The 24,709-nt window shown below is 42.7% G+C and overlaps 2 protein-coding genes across 8 annotated transcripts; both read left to right on the top strand.

The window, feature by feature from the left end:
* Window positions 1-513: 513 nt before the first annotated feature.
* LOC114603553 (sulfotransferase 2B1-like) lies at window positions 514-8,467 on the top strand. Of its 6 annotated transcripts, none has more exons than XM_077932098.1 (8): window positions 514-811; window positions 1,682-1,830; window positions 2,584-2,631; window positions 4,194-4,402; window positions 5,127-5,253; window positions 5,745-5,839; window positions 6,690-6,870; window positions 8,262-8,467. In XM_077932098.1, exons 2-8 carry the CDS (start codon window positions 1,698-1,700, stop codon window positions 8,369-8,371), a joined length of 903 nt encoding a protein of 300 aa, XP_077788224.1. In that variant the 5' UTR covers window positions 514-811; window positions 1,682-1,697; the 3' UTR covers window positions 8,372-8,467. The 6 variants fall into 6 exon arrangements, with proteins under 6 accessions (XP_077788224.1, XP_077788223.1, XP_077788228.1 ...); XM_077932097.1 differs by having other exon boundaries at window positions 516-783; XM_077932102.1 differs by lacking the exon at window positions 1,682-1,830 and having other exon boundaries at window positions 521-783; window positions 2,553-2,631.
* Window positions 8,468-10,345: 1,878 nt separating this feature from the next.
* LOC114603007 (sulfotransferase 2B1-like) lies at window positions 10,346-20,607 on the top strand. 2 transcript variants are annotated; one of them, XM_028741731.2, is made up of 7 exons: window positions 10,346-10,554; window positions 12,099-12,243; window positions 12,623-12,819; window positions 14,946-15,063; window positions 16,937-17,031; window positions 18,397-18,577; window positions 18,767-20,607. In XM_028741731.2, the coding sequence occupies exons 1-7, from the start codon at window positions 10,378-10,380 to the stop codon at window positions 18,874-18,876; spliced, it is 1,023 nt and encodes a 340-aa protein (XP_028597564.2). In that variant the 5' UTR covers window positions 10,346-10,377; the 3' UTR covers window positions 18,877-20,607. The 2 variants fall into 2 exon arrangements, with proteins under 2 accessions (XP_028597564.2, XP_077788222.1); XM_077932096.1 differs by having other exon boundaries at window positions 10,465-10,554; window positions 12,154-12,243.
* The last annotated feature ends 4,102 nt before the right edge of the window (window positions 20,608-24,709 follow it).

Below are 24,709 nucleotides of genomic sequence, written 5' to 3'. Positions count from 1 at the left end.
ATCTTTAAAAAAAATATAAAAAATCAAGCATGGCTCTCCCTCTCTGGCTTCTGCCTGCTTCTGGCCCAGCTCGCTCTCATGCACTCTGGCTTTTGTCTTCCCATTTGCCCTCCTGCCGAAAGCCTTTATTAGACTAACAACCTGTATTTAGGGCCATTACCAAGAAGCTGGCCTGGAACCCCCCAACTTTACAACACTATCTCTCTCCAAAAACAAGACACCTGTCTACCCCCCACCATGTACAAACAAGCAACAGAATAATAGCTTCCCAGTTGGAAAATGACACAAGTTAACGAAGACGTTAAAGACAGATAATCCAAAACAGTCAAACACAGTTACACTTCTAACACCTCAGTTACACTTCAACACTGGTCCAGTAACAACTTTATATTTTATTCTTCATTCCATTTATATATTGCCCTTCATTCGTATATCACCGGTGTGTGTGTGTGTGTGTGTTTCACAGCACGGAAATACAAAAAGAGAACACAGAACACATCATAAAGCAGAAACAAACCAATACCTCCCCTCCCACAAACACATTTAAAAGGCCATATAATGTTCAATCGGCCAAAGGCCTGGGTCCCCCCCCCCTTATGTTTGCTTTGCTACTACGTAAGCTTATCTGGGAATGTTTCACAGAGCAGAATAAAAAGTTGTGAATCAGGAAGCGAGTATCAAAAAGCACCTTGAGCATCAAGTTCATCTCGCATGGCATACTGCTGACAGAACAAGGGAAAGGAAGAGACCAGAAGAAGGAAAGATCAGAAGCAGCCAGTGGTTGTAAGTATGGTACAGGCTGAATTCTAAGGTGGGTTGGGGGCTATAAAAGGAGGGGGGGTTGTTTCAAAGGTTTATGGTTACTCAGAACCTCCAAGTCCCATAGAACCAAATGTATACCTCTTTGGTTCATAAAAGCCCTCATGTTTTACACTTATTCTTTGGGGGGTCCTGATGCAAATTCTCAGGCTCTTGGGATGTAACAGGACCATAAGTTAATGCAGATTTTTGCTGTGTTTGGGGCTTTGGGGAAATAGGCATTTAAATTATTGATCCCATGAGCATGTTGCGGGAGTTAATTCCACACGCATTTACTTGTGCGTGTGGAGGGAAGAGTGTTTTGCTTTGGGCAGTTGTGGCTGTTTTACTACACCCCATTCCTTATTGTCTGAATCGAGTTTTGCTCTGTTTATGCACAGAAGTCCCAATCCTAGTGATGGGATCGTGGCTTATTTTTGAATGGAAGTAAATGATTTGAGCAAATTATGCAAGCAAATAGTGTGAGGAATTTGCCCTGTCGATTTCATGGGATTTGAAAACCCACTATTAGGTCTACAAATGACTGAATTTGTTAGGGTTTGTTTCCATGTGTCCCAGAGATCTGAATCATTGTGGTTGATGACACAGCTATGTCCACAGTTTGGCCCCAAAACAGTGACTACTTGAAGGTCCCTAAGGATATGGCATCAAAACTCACTCTCTCATACATCTTGATAGATATATCTTAATGAATAATAATGATGTGTTTGTGGGAGAGGGTTATTGCTTTGTTTTCGTTTTTGCTTTATTGTGCATTCTGTATTCTCAGATTTTATTTTTGTGTTGGGAACTGCACTGTGATCTTTGGATGAAGGGGGGTTTACAAATTCAATAAATAATAAAAATAGTATTATCTTTACAGTTTTTTAGTGTCAACCATGCCTTGTTTCACATACAAGGGAATGAGTTTGCCTGTAGCGGACTACTACTCAGAGGAAATACTCCGCTATGTTGAAAATGAATTCCAAATGTTGGATGATGATATAGTGAATGTTACTTACCCCAAGTCAGGTTAGTGGTGCACTTAGGTAATTTTAAATGCTGGAGTAAATGGTGTTTCAAAGATGATGATGTTGTATTTTAGAAATGTTAAACAATAAAATAGCTAATCTCTCCCTTTTTATGCTTTACATCTCCTACAGTCTTTGAATGTTAAGGCACACTTTTTTTTTGGATAAATTAGAAATAAAATAGTTTCGTTTAAAACCAATTATCATGGCCCTGTTATGACTACAGGCTGTTTGTATCATTCCATTCCAGCAGCAACACCACGCACAAATGCATCTTAAACTTGTGATTCAAAACACCGGACTCCTAAGCAGATAGCCTGTGCAATATATGTTGCATTTCTAGGTAGACAGGCCCTGGAAATGGAAATTCTGTTAACACCACCATGACAAACCTGCTTACTCGGGGGTACCTGAACAAAGTATACTGTAGCTGACCTATAAAAATCATCAGGAATATACACGCTTGCTTAAGAGAAAGATGCTGGGGGGGGGGGCAGGGAGTCCCAACTCATCCCAAATTTTTGCGAGAATTTCAGAAACCATCAGATAACCCAACCCAAACTGGCCAGTAATCTGGTAATGGACTACAGTTTAGTTTGCACTGTCCCCTATTCGCCATAATGCCCTGGACTTCCTTTTGCACAGCCAACTTTAATCAATCCCTTTATCTCCCATTTTCTCTCCCCACATCCCTCTCCCCCCCCCCCGCCCCACCCACTGCAGTACAAATCTGTCTGGATTCCTGACTAAGCAGACCAAGTTCTTATCACAAAATGCAGAATCATTTGCCCTCAAACGGAAGGTCAGTTAAGGAATCTTAGGCTCAGTACAACCCTCTTGTGGAATATCTGTTGCCTGTCAGGGTCCTCAGTACTGGAATAGCTGGATCACTGGAATAAGGCTTATCAGCTGTAGTTTAATAGGGAGATTCCAGGGGTCTTCCTCCTACAGGAGTGAGCTGATCATTTGCTTGGCTTCCAACCTAGCACAGGTAATGTGACAGGAAGTGGCTTGGTCAGAGGGCAAACCAATGCTGCTGTCAAACCAGCCAGAGGAGGACTTCAAGAGGAGCTGTGGTGTGGCACGAGGGGCTCAGCTGCATAGTGGGCCTGGTGGGAAGGGAATTGCAGGGCTGTAGCTGTAACAGGCATTTTTATTACTTCTGTTTTCTCGAATGATTTGCTCATGTCAAAAGCAATTGTATTTCAGGATATTCATCTCTGAATGTTGTTTCTTTATATAGAAAGCTAAGTGATATGTCTGTTATAGATTAGGCACACTGATAACATTATTACCTGCTACACCGTCATCAAAATGGTTCAATTTGATTCACCATGTCATGAATTTTTGGATTCCTGCTTGTGTAGTATTTATGCCCCTGGCTAGGCTTCCCCAGCCACTCTGGGCAGTTTCCAACAAAATACTAAAATACAGTAATCCATCAAAGATTAAAAGCTTGCCTAAACAGGGCTGCCTTCAGATGTTTTCTAAAAGTCTGGTAGTTGTTGTTCTCGTTGACATCTGGTGGGAGGGCATTCCACAGGGCGGGTGCCACTACCAAGAAGGCCCTCTGCCTGGTTCCCTGTAACTTGGCTTCTCGCAGTGAGAGAACCACCAGAAGGCCCTCAGTGCTGGACCTCATTGTCCGGGTAGAATGATGGGGTGGAGACGCTCCTTCAGATATAATAATAATAATAATAATAATAATAATAATAATAATAATTTATTATTTATACCCCGCCCATCTGGCTGGGTTTCCCCAGCCACTCTGGGCGGCTTCCAACTGAATATTAAAAACCGTACAGCATCAAACATTAAAAACTTCCCTAAAGAGGGCTGCCTTCAGATGACTTTTAAAAGTAAAATAGTTGTTTATTGCTTTGACATCTGCTGGGAGGGCATTCCACAGGGTAGGCGCCAGGCCGTTTAGGGCTTTAAAGGTCAGCACCAACACTTTGAATTGTGCTCGGGAACATACTGGGAGCCAATGTAGGTCTTTCAAGACTGGTGTTATACGGTCTCAGCGGCCGCTCCCAGTCACCCATCTAGCTGCCGCATTCTGGATTAGTTGTAGTTTCTGGGTCACCTTCAAAGGTAGCCCCACATAGAGCCCATTGCAGCAGTCCAAGCGAGAGATAATCAGAGCATGCACCACTCCAGCGAGACAGTCCGCAGGCAGGTAGGCTCTCAGCCTGCGTACCAGATGGAGCTGGTAAACAGCTGCCCTGGACACAGAATTGACCTGTACCTCCATGGACAGCTGTGAGTCCAAAATGACATGAAAGGGGAGAGGGAACAAGATAAAATAAATGTGTTTATTGCAGAATCAAGAGTGGTTGGGAAGACTACCTGACTTTCTTCTAGGTACCCATTGGATGCAGGAGATCCTGGGCTTAATCTGGCATGATGGGGACCCCTCCTGGGTTCAGAGTTTACCAGTGTGGGAACGGTCACCTTGGATTGAGAGTTTTTCAGGCCTACAGTTTGCCTTGAAATGTCCTGCACCCAGGCTCCTGGCATCTCACCTGCCTTTCCACATTTTCCCCAAGTCCTTCCTGCACTCCAAGGCCAAGGTAAGAGAGTAGAAATTGACACGTCAACCCTGCTTTTGGCTCCTGGGCAATCTGCTAAGCAACATGACATGTTCAGTCTTTCAAACACTTCACCTACGACCATATCACCGTGGGCAACTTCTGTCATGATCACAGCTAGTTAGACAAGGCTTATATACCCCCACCCCAGATGTTGTGATTGTGGTGAAAATTCCACTTTGCCTCTCACTTTACATTTAACCTCCACCTAAGTAACTCCCACCGTTCCTGGAAAAATCTTGTTTGAGAAGTCATCCACATTTTTCAAAATTTTGGGGAAAGGTGGTTAGTCTCCAACTGAGTTGTGTCTGGTGAAAAGGTGTGTGTGGGGGGGTTATTGTGAAATTATTAATCCTGTAGGATTCACATAAATTTTGGACAGGTTGCTTAGAGGTAAGGAAAGGCAAGTATCTAGCCCAAAAAGGTGGTGAGAAAACTCCTGCCCAAATCCATGCTGGAGTAAGATGATATGCTGCAAGAGGTTTATCAGAAAACCACAAGCATCAAGCACCAAATCTTCCAGGCACCTGTCCTGTGAGTATAGGGTGGCATACAAATTTAATTGATATAAACAAACAATAACAGTAAATTAAACTACAAAGACTTTGCTTCCTTTTCATGAGACCCACCTAAGCTGCCTCAGTCTGTCTCTAGTTAGGGCTGCTTCTGTTGCCTTCCCTAAATATGTCCCCTCCCTCTCTTCCAGGTTATCTATACCATGCGTAATCCCAAAGATGTGATGATCTCATCCTATCATTTCAACAAGGGCTTAAAAGCAGTGGAGGACCCTGGAACTTTGGAAGAGTACATGGAGGAGTTCCTGAGTGGGAGTGGTAAGGAAAGAGGGAAATCAGCCTCTCTCATTTGTTCTACCTCACTGTTCCACTATGTTATCAAGGCTCTTTCCTGCTCTTTCCTCTCATTTCCTTTCGTTGTATCAGAGAAGTACAATTCCCAGCGAGATAAGTGGGGAAGGGGTAGGATGGGAAAAGGTCTTGCAGTACTCACCTCATTTTCCAAAAAAAGTAACAAATGTCATTAAAAGGGGAATTGGAATGGCTGCAAAATGTAGGGAGAGGATACTGTGAATCCCCAACTCCAGTGTTGTAGATGATATTACATATCTTGCCAGTGTAAACAGAATCATCAAACAGCTCAGCCTGGTATTGGGACTTGTCGTATCTGGGTGGTGTTGGAAGGTCCCTGCTACTGTTCTTGTTGATCAGGTGAAGAATAAAGGTCTTTTCTAGGTTCCTGACTGGTGCATCCTCCATGTCTTTCCTTTCCCCTTCAAAACTCTTTACATTCCACTTTGCTCTTCAAGTGTCTTTTGGTTCCTGGTTTGAGCATGTGAAAAACTGGATGGAGATGAAGGACAGATCCAACTTCTTCTTCATCACCTACGAAGAACTACAGCAGGTATATTTATGCCCCCAGGTTATGTCTCCAACTTTGTGTCATGTGACATATCATTTTGTCATTTATTTTTTTTGGTTCTTAAAAAAGTCTTGTACAATTGGTAAGGTGACTCTGAGTTAGAGAAGTACAAATGTGGTGTTAGGATTGCAGCCATTCTTGTTACCTTGATTTCACAGTTCAGTATAAAGTTGCCATCCTATCTCGTTTCACATCAAGGGGGGACAGGTTAGTTAAAAGTGCAGAAGTAAAGGAATTTTAAATTTAATTTCATTAATAAAACAAAGATTTAAAGTGGTAAGAATGGGCAGTCAGGTCCTGAAGGCTCTCCCCTCTTTGACAAAAAGACCAGGATTTTAACTGTGGAGCAGTGATAAAATTGACAAGTATCTGGAGAGATCACTTCTTCCCCTACAATATGCTATTCTGTATTTAATTCAATGTCTTCTAATTCAGTACTGACTCTTGTGCTGACTTTGAGGTACCCGTTGACAAATGTTTGCATCATTTTTGCCAAGTGCTCCCCGCAAACGGACACAATTGCCTTTGTTTTCTTCCTAATAATAATAATAATAATAATAATAATAATAATAATAAATTTTATTTATACCCCACCCTCCCCGGCCAGAGCCTGGCTAACAACAGTAAAATCAGAGTAAAAACATAATGGGGAGGGGGAGAAAAGCAATTTAAAATACAGGTTAAAATGCAATTTAAAATGCAGCCTCATCAAAACCATAAGGGGAGGGAAACATAACGGTCAGACTGAGTCCAAACCAAAGGCCAGGCGGAATAGATCTCCCTATGGCAGTGTCAATGTGAGGATTCACTCATTTGCTTTTTCCTTTGGCAGGACCTCCGAGGAAGTGTGAAGAGGATTTGTCATTTTATTGGTAAAGAGCTGAATAGTCAGCAAATCGACTCTGTGGTGGAAAATGCCTCCTTCCACAAGATGAAGGACAACAAGATGTCCAATAATACTCAATTTCCAGATACCTATTTTGATCACACAAAAGCAAAGCTCATGAGGAAAGGTAACAATTTACATGACAGACCAAGGCCATGGCTTATGCAAGCTATGAAGAACTTGTGTGTGTGCATGTGAGTGTGAGAGAGGGAGGGAGGTGGGGGGGGGAGAGAAAAAAAGAGGTATGGGAGTGTGGGGGAATTTGATTCCGTTCACCTTAAGTGAACCTGCTTAACTGACACTTTCTTGTACTGAAACACAACCATTCTTCGAAATTCACACTACTCCAGATTTTTCAATGCAGTATTCCAGACAAGTAATCGGTACAAAATGTCACTGCTAGCATAATGTAGGCATATAAATTCATATACTGACAATAACATACATATTTGCAACAAAAGCAACCACAACCTGTTTCTTGCATGAAAATGTGTAATTAGATCTGAAGAAACCAGAGGCCTTTCTCTTGGGTATGGTCGGCCAATTGGTGCCAAAGAAGGATAGAACATTCTTTATGTATGCTACAACAGCAGCAAGAATACTCATCGCAAAGTATTGGAAGTTACAAGAACTACCCACCTTGGAAGAATGGCAGATGAAGGTGATAGACTATATGGGACTGGCAGAAATGACTGGCAGAATCCGAGACCAGGGAAGAGAGACAGCGGAAGAAGATTGGAAGAAATTTAAGGACTATCTTAAGAAACATTGTAAAATTAATGAATGTTAGAATGATGTTGGATTAGAAAATATGTGGTTTTCAGCAGTAATGGTTAAGCATAGAAATGAAAGGTTAAAAATTTAAACAGAAAATAAGGGAGAGGATTTGCTGAATTAACAACTGGAAATTAGAATACAGAAAAGGGAGGTATGAGGAAGTCGGGGAAGTAAGTTATAAGAAAATAAGGGATTGAAATTATACTTGTTTTTGTTTGTTTGTTCTATTGTTTTGTTTTGTTTTTATATAATTTTTGAAACTTTAATAAAAATCTTTTTAAAAAAAGAAAAAAGAAAAATGTGTAATTAGGATAAATTTGCATTAAAATGCTGGTGGATTTTTGAAGGATTTTTTTTTAAAATTACAAACGGATGTTATAATGTGCACAACTGAATTTAAGATTTGGGGAGGAAAGGAGAAAAGGAGAGTAACCAAAATTGACAGATTTGCCCATTCTTACTTGTGAAGCTTTAGGAAAATGCAGCTAAGTAAGTCTAGGCCATCGACATGGAAGCATGACTACGCCTGGGGTACCAGTTGAGGGAGGGCCTGGGAAGAACAGCCAGGGAGCAGGTCCTGCTATTCCTAAAAAAAGCCACTTGAGGCAGCTGCCTTGCTTCATCCAGTAGAAGGGCAAGTCCTGAGCAAGATGAAATGGGGTCCTGATTTTAGTTGGAGTAATTTTAGTGGATCTTTTTTGTGGTTACCAAGTGGTTTCACACCCTCTTGTGTTGTTCCAGGTATCTGTGGGGACTGGAAGAACCACCTGACTGTGGCACAGAATGAACACTTTGACCGTGTTTATCGTGAGAACATGCAGGGTCTGCGCATGACATTTCCATGGGATTGAAGAATGTCAGATTATTCCTCCTGCTATTTTTGATCCTCATGCCTCTCATGGTTGAAGTGTGTCCTGCTAAATAAACAGATTTCTGAATAGAAATTATATGGTTTTGTTGTGTGACTCCTTTTAAGGGTGTGGGGTTTTTTTAAGCTTCTGGGCTCTCAGCACCTACTGGAATTTATTAAAATGTCCCTTTTGGCTCCCTGTAGTTCATCCGCTCAGCTGCGTTTGCTGGAGTTACCATGGGAACAAGATGTTTTTCATGGGTGTTCCAGTAAGATCTGGCAAACTACAGAAAGTCACAGGAGTAATTTTAATTTGTTTAAGTTGTTTACTTCACTACTGTCACACCTTTTCACTCTACCAGACAGGTTTATGAGCCCTCCATCCCACACAAATGGGATGGGGGGCACATTTGCCCCCACCCCCATTCTTCAGGCTGCAGCAGCTGTACTTCTCATTCTTCCATCATTGCCTGCCTTTCCTTCTTGCATCAAGGAAGAGGCGTCACCATTTCTTGCCTACCTCCTCTCCTTGGAGTCAACATGTCTTCTTGCTAGTGGTTTCTAGTTAGAACCCTTTGCTCAATTCTAATTGGACACTACTGGTAGAAGCTGTTCTGATTTCTGGCCTTGAGGAGGGCCTTAAGATACAATCTGGCCCAGAGGAGATGAAATAATTTGGTGCATGCCTCATGGGTTTCTCTGGGTGCCTTGGGGCTTGTGAACAGGCTCCAACTCTGCAAAGAAGCCCTGTGACACAACTGCATTTATTTTGATCTGACAAAGAGAAGCTCACAACTCAGCCTGAAACAGCTTACTACTGAAGGGGAACAGTTAGGGTTCCCCCCAAAAAACCCTAAAAACTGTTTGTGAATTCCCCCCCCCCCAGCCAGGCCTCACCTTAAGCATTTTAAAACTGCATTTTCCTCTAAGACAAAAAGCATTAGCTAAGCAGTCCTCTTCTGTAATGAAAATGCTGTAACTAAAAAAGATTGCAACAAGGTAGAGAACAGAGCCCATTGTCTTCTCAAGCCTTTCTCAGAGCCTTTGGCCTTGCTAAAGAACCACATTGCAACTTGCTTTCTGTCCGGGAACCATGCCAAAGCACAAGAATGAAACAACTGGAACACATTGAAACCCTCTCACCCCCTTTCTGGGAAGGGTCCAAAAATGGTCCCAAGACAGGAGCTTTCTGTTCATGCTCAGAGGAACTCATGGGCAGGACTCTTGAAGAAGGGGGAGGGAACTGGAAGGGGATATAAAAACTATGTGCAATGGCTGTGAACTTCGTGCTTGTTTTGTGACTTATCACACTTGCTCCTCTGCCGACCCAGGTTGGCAGAATAAAAACTCTTTCTCTGGATTTAACCCCTTGGTGTCATTTGGCTCCTTTCGTCCCAGCTCGGGTGCAACATTTTTCCTACCCATGGTTTAAAGGGCCTAGAAAGGCTACACTACCATCAACAACAGACAGCATGACAGAGAAGCAAACATAGGAACTAGAACCTGCAACACACCTGGATGCCAGCTCAGGCCACATTCATGCCATGCATTTAAAACACGGCGCTAGCACTTTAAACAGCCATGGCTTCCCCCAAAGAATCCTGGGAGCTGTAGTTTATTAAGGGTGCTGAGAGTTGTTAGAAGACCCCCATTCCCTTGCCTACAATTCTCAGAGTTTCTGGTGAAGAACAATAAACCACACTGAAAATTGTTTACTGACCACCATTGCATGGTTAATTGATAAACTGCAACTGGTTCACTGAGGCATCACATTGGGGGAAAGAAGACATCTGGAAAGCCCAAGCCCACCTTGTCCATTATCCGTATGACTTTAAGAGATAATATACAAGGTTTCATTGGGGGGTTTTTTAATAAAAAAAATATTCTGTCCCTCTTTTGTTTTTAATTGTTTGTATTTTACATGTAAGCCACCCTGAGTCCCTGTCAGGGAAAAAGGTGGGGTAGAATTTTATTGTTGATGATGGTGGTGTTGAGGAGCAGCAAAACATGGTGGGCAGCACAGGCAGTTTCCTGGCCACCTCACTTGGAATGTCTCACTGTGAGGAAGGACCCAATTGGCTCCTCCTCCTCAGAATGAGACAGGTAGAAGAAGGAGCAGCAGAGAAGCCTTCAACTAGTCATCTGCCTCATCACTGGACAGCTCACTTGCCTGGTCTTCTGTTGGTAGGTGCCATAGGCTGCCCATTAAAATCTATCATCTATCTATCTATCTATCTATCTATCTATCTATCTATCTATCTATCTATCTATCTATCTATCTGCAAAGCACCATTCTCAGGGATTTCAGAAGTAATCTACCCAGCTTCTACTCATATTGATCCGGCGCCGAACTCCAGCGTATAGTTAGCAGAGCAAAAAACTTAAAACACGTTGCAGGATTCCCAATAAATAGACCAGACGCAATTAATATTTCATCCAGCAGAGCTTTACTGCTGCTGAAGGCAAATGTGCATAATGGTCACAAATCCAATACATCCAGGGTTGGTACTGTCCATAAGAAATCGAGTTGCAGCAGACTTAAACTTACAATAACTTTTAATAAGACAAAACCTTAACACTATATACAGAACACCACACCAGAAAAGAGATAGAAAGAGAAAGAGAAAGTGAAACCCAGGCTCCTTCTGGCCTTTTATAGCATGACCTTGACAGAAGAGATAACGCAACCAGTTTAAGCCAGCTGTACTCAGCTTCTCTGAAGGAATAAGCCAAACATCATGAACCTTCTGCTTGTTTCTTTCACACAGAGAAGCTTCCAGAAAACCTCTTGAATTAATTAGAATAGGAAAGATATCTGCATATCAGATCAATGCTTTCTGCACTAAGAAATGCAAACTGACACTTAAGGCATGATAACATATCTATCTCTAAATCACTGTAAGTGTATCAATATATATTTAAGTGTGTGTATAAGAGAGAGAGAGAGTTTGAGGGGGGGAAGACATACAGTATGTAAGACTATGTAGCTAAATGTTTAGACTTCTACCTTCCTCAGGGATACAGTTGGGATTTCAAATGAACACCATTAGCCTGGATGACAGTTTTAAGAACACTCGGGATGGAATAATTCTAAGGAGTGTGTCATACACAATACATTGTTGTTGTTTTTAATTTAAGAAAAGGAAAAGGCTACATGGGAAACAAGCATTGTATTCTAGATGGAAACCATTGTTGATTATTTGTGTCTTAAGATGATTGATTCAGAAATCCTCTTTCTTACAATGGTGGATTTGATGGTTGCCCCATAGAAAAAAATATGTATTTTATATCTATATATTACATTTCTTCAGGGAGCTCAAGGTGGCGTACATAGATCTCCTCTTTTATCCTCACAACAACTTTGTGAGGTAGGCTGAGAGTGAGTGATTGGCCCAAAGTCACCCAGTGGCTGGGTGGGGATTTGAAACCTGGCATCCTAGGTTCCAGTATGACACTAACCACTACACCATGTTAGCCCTTTAGCAAGATTCCCATTCATGGCTCGGAATAAAGGGCTGAATGTTTAATTAAACATTGCAACTTGCTTTATACCATATCAGACCATTGATCCATCTACCAACTTTCCCGTTGCTCATCTTTATGCAGAAATGTTTCTACAATACCTCCAGTCCAGAAAGGTTGAGGGCCATCAGAATTAAAATGCTTTGTAACAGGTTGCACAACTTTCTTGGTCCAGGTTACTGATCTATTTATTTTGATGTCTTTAGCGTTTTTCAATGTCATCACCATTTTTCGTCTACAATGGGATCTTATTCCCCACAGCGCTGTCCTCAGCAGAATCGCTCACCTATCTGGAAAAAGAATTTCGCTTCTTGGATGACGATCTACTGAGTGTCTCTTACCCCAAGTCAGGTAGGAAAGACAATGTGTGGAATGAGAGCTGCAGAACATAAACAGGGAAAGGTCATTTGAATTGGCATTGGCAAATCATTTATCTTGGTTATTTATTAAATGCCCATCCTGCTCTTCTTCCCATAGGAGCCCAGGGCAGCAAACACAAAAATGTTAAAGCAATAATATTAAAATAATAAGATTTTTTTTTTTAAATAATGCACATGAAAACACCTGACAATTCAAAAACATTTAAAACAGTCACATCCCCTCAACACTAATAATTTCATATTGCCAGGAGGTTTGCTTTGGTTGTCAAAGTAGTTGTAAGGTGTGCATTGCAGAACCAAAAGGCCTGTGGGAGAAGAGGTAGCCCTATGATTGCTATACTCCCTCCTAGGTGGCCATTGGATGGCAGAGATCTTGTCAGCGATCCAGCATGAATGGGACCCCTCGTGGGTTTGCAGTGAGAAAATAACCTGGATCGAGACTTTTGATGGCATGAAGACTGCCTTGAAATATCCTCCACCCAGAATCTTGGCTTCTCACCTTCCAATAAACCTTTTCCCTAAGACCTTTCTCGAGTCCAAGGCCAAGGTAAGAGAGGAACAATTCACACACAAAAGCCTGATCATGTCTGTCTGCAGTAAAGATACTGGGAATTCCGTACTGTCAATACAGTATTTGGCACAGTCCATTTCCAGGAAGGTGCCACGAAGGTTGTTTGTAGTAGTAGCAGTAATAATAGTACAAGCTTAGAGATCACTATAAGAAAGACTCTTTAACCATCATCTTAATTCTAGAATGGCGCTGTGGGTTAAACCACAGAGCCTAAGACTTGCCGATCAGGTCAGTGGTTCGAACCCCCACGACGGAGTGAGCTCCCATTGCTCGGTCCCTGCTCCTGCCAACCTAGCAGCTCGAAAGCATGTCAAAGTGCAAGTAGATAAATAGATACCACTCCGGTGGGAAGGTAAACGGCATTTTCGTATGCTGCTCTGGTTCGCCAGAAGCGGCTTAGTCATGCTGGCCACATGACCCGGAAGCTGTACGCCAGCTCCCTCGGTCAATAAAGCGAGATGAGCGCCGCAACCAAAGAGACAGTCACAACTGCATCTAATGGTCAGGGGTCCCTTTACCTATGAATAGGTAATGTTCAGTCCATGACCTCAGCAGAGGACTGCTGTGGCCCCAGTTTGCTAGACTGCCCCCAAAGCTCTCTCTGTAGCTGGAAGTCGCAATGAAATGTCTCCCTTTCAAAATTAGGCAAAATGTCAGAGTTCAAACTGTGTTTTCAGCTTTCGCTTCTGAGGGCCAGACTAGCTGATGTGATGATTTGGCAAGTAGGAAGCCATGCAGGTGGGTTCTGAAGCCATATCTGTATGGTGAGGCAGGGACTGACTTTTTCAATCCATGCCACTGGCAATGTTCATGTATCTTTCCTTAATGGTGGGGATCTTCATGGAGAAATGAATTAAAGAAAATGATTTTTTAAAAAACCTCACACCAGTCCCATTTCCTCTGTCCCTTAAGGGGCCACCAGACACCTGCTCTTGAATAAATCTCAGACCAACAAGATATCACAGGTTTCTACTATTTACACCTACTTAAGGTTCAGGAAAACTTTTTAAGGACCTCTAAAAGTTAGCCCTTTTTGAAATTCAATTCTTTTTTAATTTTTCCCACCCGCACCCCCAAAAGGTCCCTTAAAATTGAGGGGGCAAAGTGTGAATTATGAGACTATAAATTCAGGGAAGGTTGCAAAGAAAATTTAAGCAAGAAAATTCCCCTTCATTTTGCTTCCAGCTTTAATCAGGGTCAAACTTCCTATTATAGTAATTGCATAGCTAATAGCTTGTTGTTGCTGTTTGGAATCATTGGAACCATAGTATACAGAAAGGCGAAGTTTAACCTTTCCCTTCCTGGCTGTGATTCTGATGAAAACTGCCCCTCCTCTATGGACTCAAGGCAAATCACCCAACACCTGCTGTTATTTTTTAAACCCCAGACATAGTTGCTAAGTGCAGGATTAAAGCAATTTTCAGAGCTACCTACATCTCAAAATTCTAAATCCTCAGAGATACAAAACTCTAAAATATAGGTGCTCTGGGGGAAAATCAGATATGATCTGGGATTAGGGATGGGAGAGATTCAGTGTGCATTGAAAGGCAAATCTACTGACAGTGATCCTTCTAAATTTGTACCTCCCAGTTATTCTCAATGCCCACCAGGTAATTTGTACAAAGATGAACATAAAAATGCATATTATTATGGGCCACCCCAGTCTCTGCCAAGTGGTGCACAGGATTTCAGGGGTCTTGGCACTTAACCAGGGTTGTGTTTTCTTTGGAAATGTGGCACAATGGAGGCTGTGCTCCATTTCCATATTTCTTAAAGACACTCATCTCTGCTGTGCCTCGATTTCCCAATTGAAGCAACCCTGCCAGAGAGCCTGGAACCCTCTGGGATCTTGCTACTGCTCAGCAGACTGGGGTGGCATGCAACCTTTGTAACAATACGACTATTTGATATGATTTATTTCCATGCTGCTTTTCATTCAAATGAATCTCAAAGCGGCTTACAAACAATAAATAACTATCACATAATAAAACTACAATAAATAGTTAATTTCCTGACTCCCAACTTGGCCACCACATTCTACCCAACGTTAGAGCTTGCCCTGCTGCTGCTCCCTTAAAATGTGCCCGCTGCCTCTCTTCCAGGTTATTTACACCCTACGAAACCCCAAGGATGTGCTGGTATTGTTCCACTACTGCTATAAAAAATGGAAGGATCCTGGAAGACTGGATGAGTTCTTGGAGGAGTTCTTAGATGGGAACGGTATGGAAAGAGCCAAATCGGCTCACCCAGGGCTGTCTTTAGCATATGCGTGGCTGGGGTGCAAAGATCCGCCCAGCGCCCCCAAATTTAGTTAATTTCGCATGCATGGCGCCATTGAGAATGGCAAGCGCCCTCGTTGAGTCTGACAAGCGCCGCCGTGGTGATTGACAAGCGCCGCTGCTGGCTTGGCGCTTCTTTGGTAAATGAGCGCACAAAGTCAAAAGTCCTTTAGTGAAACAGCAGGTATACATTTCGGTAATACCTAGTGTAATGGGAATTGGGGTTGCTTGTGCGTAAACTCCCCAACTGTTCCAAGCTGGTTGTATGGCTAAACCTTTCCCTGGTTTGACAGCCCTCACAACATGACTGTCTCAATCACTGGCAGAATCCGTCAGTGGGCATTTCCTGAACTTCTTCCAACATAAGAATTCCTTGACAGCAAGTCTCCTCCTAGCTTCTCTGCGCGGAAGCCTTCTGCGCAGAGTAGGCGTGCCAAGCGGAGGTCCTGCGCTCTCCCCACTGATCTCACTGGAAGAATCTCGGAGCCTTCCCTCCGAAGTACTCTCAGCCTCCCCTTTCTTCCTGGTGTCACCTTGATTCCCTTCCCCAGCGGAAGCTCTCTCTCTCTCCTTGCTAGTTCCCTCCTCTGCATCATTGGGGCGACTTCCCTCTCCGCTAGTCTCTGATGTCAGTTCCCTGACACCTAGGTATATATGTATTTTGTTTTTCTATCTTGATCAAAATTATTTATTATTTCATAACAGGTAGATAGTTAAGAACTTAGGCTGCTTCAGCAGCGGGCGCCTGGCACCCCCAGAATTTGGCGCCTGGGTGCCTCGCACCTCTTGCACCCCTGGGTAAAGATGGCCCTGGGCTCATTCCCCTCTGTTGCAGCCCAAATGTCTGCTCCATGGTACCACGAAGACTCTCTTTTTAACCACTGCTAGAGCCCTATCATAGGACTGTAATTCCAGCAGGGATAAATTAGAAGGAAGGTGGGAGGTGTCATGATAGTTAAACTCATTTCCTTTTAACATTAATAACGTCCTTAAGTAGTGAATGGCCTGAATGTGTGGGGTGGGGATATAGTGGGGTCTCAAATTCAGTGTTTTGGGGCAATATTATAAGGAATGTGTGACACTGGAGTTGTTACTGGACTACAAATGCCATCATCCCTGACCACAGGCCATACTGCTGGGTGTCAGGGACTGGGCAGAGGAGGAATGGTGGAGACCGCCTCTGCATCCTGACCCTTCCAGGGAGGAGGAAGAGGAAGACAGTCTAGATTTACAACAGGGGTTTGAGGGAGGTAGCTGCTCAGAGGAAGATGAGGGGTAAAACTTGAAAATCATGGGATAGCCGGGACAACACCCGGCTGACACGTTGCCATTAGAAAGCACCACCATCTCCCAGAACCCGGCGAGCCTTGAAAGTAGGAGAGCCAAGAGCTCAAAGACAGAGGGCGCTTAGCAGCACCCATAGAAGTGATGAATGAGGAAGTGGGAGGGACGGAGGGGGTGGAGATTCACGGGGGAGCTCCTAGTCGACGTGCCTCGGCGGGAGACTCCCCCGATATAAGGTTAACCCTTCCCCGTGTCTCCAGCAAATGGGCTGGAGCCGGATAGTCGTTAGGACCAATGCCTAAGCCAATGCCTCTCATTCCTGAATTCAATAAAGTTGTGGCCTAATTCGCCCAATTAACCTTAAATTATGGTGTCTCGTGTCTTTATTTATCCTGGGGGGGCGGGAACTCGCCACGCAAAAGCATTAGATGTTCCTTGCTACCTTCTTGGTTAGTCTGTTCTCCCCAAGTCTTCCTTGACACACCTCCCAACTGTTGATGCTTACTGGTGCCTCCGTTTCCCTCTTCCAGTGTCCCATGGCTCCTGGTTTGACCACGTGAAAGGCTGGCTGCAGATGAAGAAAAGGGAAAACTTCCTTTTCATCACGGTTGAAGAGTTGAAACAGGTGTGGTCCAACCTTAGTGCTCGTCCTGGAGTTGTCCACACTTCAGCTTGTCCCGTAGCTAGGAAGCATGGGTCCAGCCGGTTTTCTGCTTGTAACTCATACTTTCTAGGCATGAGTACAAGCTGTTTTGTATTTGCCCCATTGCTTTCCCCTGGAAAACCTGCTCTTTAGTGCCAAGTCTGAGCAAACATCCATCTGGAGAAAAACCTGACTGATGTTTGCTCCAATTCAGCTATAAACAGCGGGATTTCCTGGGGGAAAGTGGCAGAAAAGCAGAAGTGTAGATGAGCCCATTGTTATATTCACACATCCATAGTTACCTCACCTTGTTTATTGCTTATCTATTTCATAAAATCTATATAGCACTTGATTTAAAAAAAAACCCCTCAAAGAAGTTTAGAAAAGGTTATCACCATTTTCGTTTTTGTAAATTCTGGTACTGTTTGCTAGATACATTTAAACATGCGCAGTATTCCTTTCTGCCTCTCTACATGATTAATAATAATAATAATAATAAAATTTATTTATACCCCACCCTCCCCAGCCAAGACCGGGCTCAGGGTGGTAAATAAACCTAATAGGAAAGTCACTTAATGGAAAAGAGCTTTATATCATGTGCAGAGTGCCCTTCCTTTGTCCCACATCAGACCAGGAATGCCATCAGATTAGCTATTTTGTATTTATTTCAATATCTCCTTTTACTTGTATTTTCTTCAACTTCTTACTTCAAAAAAAGACTTTTTCTTTTAGGTGTCTGTGCACAGGGAAACAAATACTTGCATGAATGCCCACAACATTTGGAACCTCACACAAATTTATTATTTTGTGCAAATCTGATAGTTTAAAAAACTTGTATTCCTCCCCCCCCCCGATTTTTTTTTTTTTTAAGTGTGCACACAGATAAACAAATGGCCTATAATGGACCTCAGTTTTCCAGAACTTGTGAAGGACAAGGATATACTAATTGAGAAGGAGTGTGGAGACACACAGCATGGAAACATTCCATCAAGCATCACCCACTAGTATAGACAGGAAGCAACAGGACGGATTTTGGAGGCATAAAATCAAAACTGGATGAAGGCAAACAAATTTGCACATGGACTCAGTGACCTAATGTGGACACAACCAAGGTCTGCTGCTGTCTCAGATGCTCCTTCGGTGCTGAGCCGGCCAAGAGGCAGTCTGAGACAAAAAGAAAGGCAATTTTTTGAGAACAGGATTCTACTCTGGCTTCCTCACCATGGTGGCTGAGAGGTCAATACACCCATGGCATCAGTATTGTTAAATGCACCCTACAAACTAGCAGTAATGCCCTCTGTGTGTCTCTTCATCAGTTTCACAGTCATTTGCTTTCCCCTTCTGCAGGACCTTCGAGGGAGTGTGGAGAAGATCTGCCAGTTCCTTGGCAAGGAGCTGAACAGCCAGCAAATTGACTCTGTGGCGGAAAACCCCTCCTTCCATAAAGTGAAGAATGAGGCTATGCCCATCTCATCTCGGAAGCGAGGAAGTGTTTCGATGCACATTAAACAGCCACTTGTGCTGACAGGTAACAATATAGCTTATGGTGGAGTCCATAGATAAAGGCCATTAGGCAAAGGGGGCGGGGCGGGTGGAGAGTCTTTCCCTGTGAACTGCCATTGACCAATGGATAAAGTTAATCAGGAACTGAAGCCAGTGCTGAAATAATTCTGGCTGAACATCTTTGTGGTTACGAGTCTCTCTTGTGGTCTTTCAGGGCTACCCGGGGATTGGAAGAACCACGTCACAGTGGCACAGAACGAAATCTTTGACCATTTTTATCCATCTCACATTAAGGGTGTGGGTGTGAGTTTCCCCTGGGACTGAAGAAGAACAAATGGTTGCTCTTGCTTGCTTTTTTGCATCCCCACACCCTTTTATCTCTCATATGATGCATGTCCCTCCTACCAAACCACCAGGCTGTATCGCTGCTGAATTATTATTTCTTCAGATGTGATCAGAAGAGGCTGGTCAGTAAATGGTATGGTTGTATTGTATTTTGTATTTTCAAATATGGTATGCAAGAGGTAGGGAACCTGTGGCCATCCAGATGTTGTTGAACTGCAAGCCCATCACCCCCAACCATTCGCAATGATGGCTGGAGCTGATGGGAGCTGGAATCTATTACCATCTGGAGGGCTACAGGTTCCCCATCCCTGCTGTATGCTGTTTGTTTTTATTCTGTAATAAAATTGTATTGTATCTTATTGTATCCATAATTGTATTGATGCACAGCTAAATGCATTCAATTACCCATACCAATACAACATATGGTAATGCTGTCAGCTTGGTGTTACGGATTTCAAAGTTATTTCCCAAACTGGCAGTCTGTCTCTCTCTTTCTCCCTCCCCCCCTCATTACAGAGCCTGTTCTGGCTGCTTTTTCCTTGTGATTGAAGCAATAGCCTCTCATGCCAAAGAAACTCCTCCAGGGGGTGGGAGTTTCCTGGTAGTGAGCGATTCAATCATTAGGGTTTGGAATGGGTGTGTGGACTTCATGGTGAGTTGCCTACAAAAGTTGAGAATGTGACACATCATCTAGATAGCTTGCTTGTTAATGATGGGGAAGTGTCAGTGGTTCAATAACCTGTGGAAGTGTAGACACGCAGTTCTGGAAGCAACATTTCAGGTGTTAGGTAGAGGCTTGAAAACCAGAATCTTCAAAGTTGCTTTCTCAGAACTGCTACCAGATCCACATGCAAGGCCAATAAGACATGAAACGTTGAGGACTCTCAATGCATTGATGAGATGATGGGTGTCAGTAGGAGGAGTTTGATTTGTTAGGCATGGGGGAATTTGGGGTGTGTGTGTGTGACAAACTGGTCCTCTACAAAAAAGTGTCAGGCTCCAGGTCAACCAAATGTTGGTGTTTAAAATCAGAACACACTGAGAGGGATGCAGAGGAGGTCAGGGAAACTGTCGGCTAGTTAGCTTAACATCTGTTCTGGAAAAACTGGTGGCGAACATTATTAAAGATGAAATTGTGAAGCATCTAGGAAAGAAGACATGCTGAAGGAGAACCAGTCTGTGAAAGTAATTCCTGTCTAATCAACATTTAGAGTTCATAGAGGAGGTCCATAACTATGTTCATAGAGAGGGTCCATAACTATATAGGGGTGATCTAGTACAGAGTGTGTATTTAGACTTTCAAAAAGCCTTTGGTACAGTCCCACACCAAAAAAACACCAGAGTAAGCTTAGCAGTTATTAGATAAGAGACATATTATTTCATGGATCTGTAACTGGTTAAGAACAGGAAACAGTTGTCACAATGGATGGATGTAAGAAGGGGTGTCTCCAATGATCTGTATTGGTGCCAGTGTTTTTAACTTGTTCATAATAGAGTTGGGAGTGACAGTGAAGTGGTCAAGCGATGAAACTAAAATATTCAGTATTTCAAAAGAAAGAAGGGATTGTGAAGAGGTCCAAAAGAATTGCTCCAAACTGGGTGAATGGGCCTTAAAATGGAAAATGTTGTTCTATGTATGTACATTGAAGCAAGAAATCCTAACTTTATATAGTGGATCACTCAATGAAGACATGGACCCATTGTACAGTAGCTGTGAAAAAAGGTGAAATTCATGTTAGGAAAGAGATTGAAAATAAAACTGCCAATAGTTTGATGCTAGTCTATGGTGTGATCACATACTTTGAATACTGTGTTTTGGTACTGTTGCTGCACCTCGAAAAGGATATTGTGTAGATCTGGAAAAGGTGCAGAAAAATGCAAACAAAATGATCAAGGGGCTGGAGCTCTGAGGAAAATATTGCTGTAGTGGGGACTTTTCAGGTTAGGAAAAAGCAAGTAAGGGGAGACATGATGGGGAACAATAAAATTATGCACAGGGTAGAGAAAGTGGAGAAATAAAAATGTTTCTCCCTTGTGCATAAACCTAAGAACCTGCAGTCTTCCAAGGAAGCTAAGGGCTCGTCCAGATTTCTGCTTCTTATATTCTTTTGCTGTGGCTGATGGAGAGTAAGTAAAGATTCCTACTAGAGTTCCGTGCAATGTGTAGGTGACTGCATATGAGACAAATTTCCTACACGGAAGAAAGTTATGGGTAAGGCCACTAAACTCATCTCCAAAAAAGTTGAAATGCACTAGCTGCTCGTTCCACGTGCTCACAGTTCATAGGCAACATCAAGCCCCCTACTCTTGATTTTTCAGTTATTGACCTTTAAACCAGACTTGGATAGTCCTTCAAAGAGAGGATTCCTTGAATAGAACTGACTTCTGTAAAGAAACAACCCCTGCTTCTAGGTAGGATATGCTGCATGTGTCTTGGGTTCCATCACATCTGCACAGTGTTGCAACTCAAAGAGTATCTAGATAACAACCATACTATCACAGGAACATTAGTGGTTGCTTTCTTCTGATATTTTTCGGACCTAAACCGAGCCAGACCGGAAGATAAAATAGAAATTGAAAGAAATATAAGACAAAATAAGTTGCCAGAAATTCCATATGAAAAGTTGAATATTTTAAATGCACCAATTAATATAGCAGAAATGCCATTAAACAAGCAAAAACAGGAAAAGCATCAGGCCCAGATGGACTAACAGCAAAATACTACCAAAAAAATTAGAAAATTACTTAATTCACCCACTACAAAATGGAATGAACAAAATATTAAAGATAGGAGAAATACCAAAGACTTGGAAAGAGGCTTTTGTTACTCTAATTCCACAAGACAAAAGATAATAAGTGCTGGAAGTGTAAAGAAGTAGAAGGTACGTTTTACCATATGTGGTGGCAATGTAAGGTTATAAAAAGTTTTTGGGAAATGATTTATAATGAATTGAAAAAAAAAAGTTAAAAATAACATTTGTTAAAAAGCCAGAAGCTCTCTTAATAGGTATAACTGGAATGGATATACCAAAAGAAATACGAAATTTGTTTATGTATGCAACAACAGCCCCCCGATATTGATAGCTCAGCATTGGAAAGAAGTCCCAACTAAAGAAGACTGGCAACTTAAATTAATGGAATATGCTGAAATGGTTAAATTGACTGGAAGACTAAGAAATCAAGAAGACAACAAATATAAGAAAGAATGGAAAATGTTTATTGCATATTTACAAAAGCACTGTAAGGAAGTTAATACAATAGCAGGTCTTTAAAAACATTTGTAATATTAAGGAGAATGTTTAAAATGGGAAATCGTTAAGGATAAAGAAATTATAGACATGTATAATATATTATAAATGAAGCAGGGGAGGAAATGGAGGGAAGTCAAGGGATCTGAATAATCTGAAAATATGGATTTAATATGGTATGAAAATGTTTTAGTTTCTATTTTTATTTTAATTGTTTTTGTATGTTATGGTTTATATGATGATAATGTTTAAATGTGAAAATAATTTTTAAAAATTATAAAACAACAACACCACCACCACCACCACCACCACCACCACCACAGTGGCGTAGCGTGGGGGGTGCAGGGGGGGCCGGCCGCACCGGGCGCAACATCTGGGGGGTAGGGTTAGGGGCGTAAATCCACGGGTTAGGGGGCGCAAATCCACGGGTTAGGGGGCACAAATTACTTGCCTTGCCCCGGGTGCTGACAACCCACGCTACGCCACTGCAACAACAACAACAACAACAACATGGGTCCATCAACCTCTCCAGGGTTTCAGACAGGAATCTTTCACTGCCCTCCCTGCAGATTGAAATGGGGACCTTCTGCATGTAAGGCATGTAAGGCACTGAGCTATGGTCCTTCCCAACAGATCAGCCCGTGAATTCACAAGTATTGCTTCTAAAACATTTTACTTCCATGAAAATGCAAAACAGCCTAACAGGCTGCGCTGAAAGCATAAACAACAGACACATTGAGAAAAAACTGCTACGTGTCAATTGACATGAACACTCTTTTCTTCTGGAGGTTTTAGATACCAAGCTGGGTTTGGGGTGAGACATTTGGATAAAATTAAATACTTAGTAATGCTGTCCAATCTATGTTGTATTGCCCTTGTAGCACTGAAATGTCTGGTGAGGACTGGATGAGCTGTTGCGATGGCTGCTAATATTCAGTAGGCATCTATTGCAACAATCTTCAAATTAATACATTTGACAGCTCCCTAAGGTACATCACGTACCCGACAGAAGCATCATCTTGCTCTCTTAGCAAAAATTCCATGTTGCTTAAGGATCGTAGAGCCAGCTATCTTCCCAAAGTGTCAGCAAGATCTTCCGGCACAAAATCACTACATAACCCCCCCCACCCCTCCTTTCACATGAATTTGGTGACAACAAAGCGCCTTTCTGTTGCGAACCTGCAGGCAAACCTGCAGGCATAAAAATCCACTCCTGCTTTTTGGTCAGAGCTGTGTTCTAGATAACAGCAGTATTCTACTCCTCACACCCTTGAACCCAGAAGAGGTAATTTCTGACCCTTGTTATTTCTTACAGTAGTCAAGATGCTTTATTATCATCATCATCATCATCATCATCATCATCATCTCTTTGGAGTTATGAATGGGTTATTAAAAATGCTGCCACACATCCCAATAATTTTGTGCCTTCATTTTTATTGCAACGAAAGAAAGCTTTTATTTGGGTCGGCATTCTTCGAATATACCAGTGGGTTCAAATTACGACCCCAAGGATGTCAGCTAAAGGACTTAGTAACTATATGAGCTGTTCAATCTTAGGAAGTGATGGGTGATTTTTCACCTGAGATTCTTAAGTAGTTACTGAATGGCCACCTCTATTCTAGGCTATAGTAGCGCTGTAAAAGGGGGTTACCTTTGTGGTCCCCTTCAGCTCTGCGGTTCTGTTATTTTAACCCCCTGCTCTACTCAAGATCTGTGGTACAGGTGCAACTCCAATATCCCTGGACTGATGGCCACCCAGCTTCTGCATAAATGTCTCCAACACAGGACAACCCACCATCTTCTGAGACAGCCTGTTCCACGGTTGGACAGCTCATGCCATTTGCAAGTTTCTCTTAATGGTTAAAGGGAATCTCCCTTCCTGCAATTTCCACCAACTGGATATACCTGTTAGGAGTCCAGGTTCCCGGCTTGATAACACAGTAAATGTATGTAATTAAAAAGGAGAACTTACTGCAAAAACAAGCAATTAGCTCCGGACTGCTCTAGCCAAGCATCCGGATGTTAGGATATCCCGTTCCACCTTAAGTACAGGCATGACTGTTGTGTGTCACATGCTTGTTTACACTCCAGCACAGCTTGCTGAGAATTTCCGTTTGTGTACAGCTTTCGCTTTTAGCGTCTTGCTTGGGACACAAAGGAGATCGGACATGTTTTCCTTTTGTCCTGCTGTACGCTGAAGAAACTGCTTGTAAATATGCTCATGCAGCTGTCTCCTGCCACTTCTGTTGCGTAGCGTTTACTCTGCTGAGTAGCGTGCTCTAGCTTCTGAAGCTTGAGTCGCTGATGCTGCACCAAGGACTGGAGATTGCCTGGCACACCAGCCGGTGGGCTGGAGCCAGCTGGGGGCCTGCCAATTGCCCTTGATTCCTTGGCTGCATCCCAACACCAGCATCATCCCTAAGTTAACCCTTCTGAGGAGTTCTTCCTGCGTTGACAGAAGATACTGAACCTGTTACCCTTATGTCTCTTGTTTTGTTTCCTGTCTAGCAGCCGTCCTATTTGTCTACGTCTCGGGCTTCTTGGGTCATCTGCAGCCCCTTCCT

The sequence above is a fragment of the Podarcis muralis genome, chromosome 7, assembly GCF_964188315.1.
Source record: "Podarcis muralis chromosome 7, rPodMur119.hap1.1, whole genome shotgun sequence".
Classification (NCBI taxonomy): domain Eukaryota; kingdom Metazoa; phylum Chordata; class Lepidosauria; order Squamata; family Lacertidae; genus Podarcis; species Podarcis muralis.
This window is presented reverse-complemented; position numbering and strand designations above follow the sequence as displayed.

Coding starts and splice junctions, on each gene's coding strand:
- LOC114603553 (XM_077932098.1), top strand. CDS start 1,698: ATGCCTTGTTTCACATACAAGGGAATGAGTTTGCCTGTAGCGGACTAC. Junction 5,254..5,744: donor GGAGTTCCTGAGTGGGAGTG/GTAAGGAAAGAG, acceptor TTGCTCTTCAAG/TGTCTTTTGGTTCCTGGTTT. Junction 6,871..8,261: donor AGCAAAGCTCATGAGGAAAG/GTAACAATTTAC, acceptor GTGTTGTTCCAG/GTATCTGTGGGGACTGGAAG.
- LOC114603007 (XM_028741731.2), top strand. CDS start 10,378: ATGGTGGGCAGCACAGGCAGTTTCCTGGCCACCTCACTTGGAATGTCT. Junction 12,244..12,622: donor TGTCTCTTACCCCAAGTCAG/GTAGGAAAGACA, acceptor ACTCCCTCCTAG/GTGGCCATTGGATGGCAGAG. Junction 12,820..14,945: donor TTCTCGAGTCCAAGGCCAAG/GTAAGAGAGGAA, acceptor CCTCTCTTCCAG/GTTATTTACACCCTACGAAA.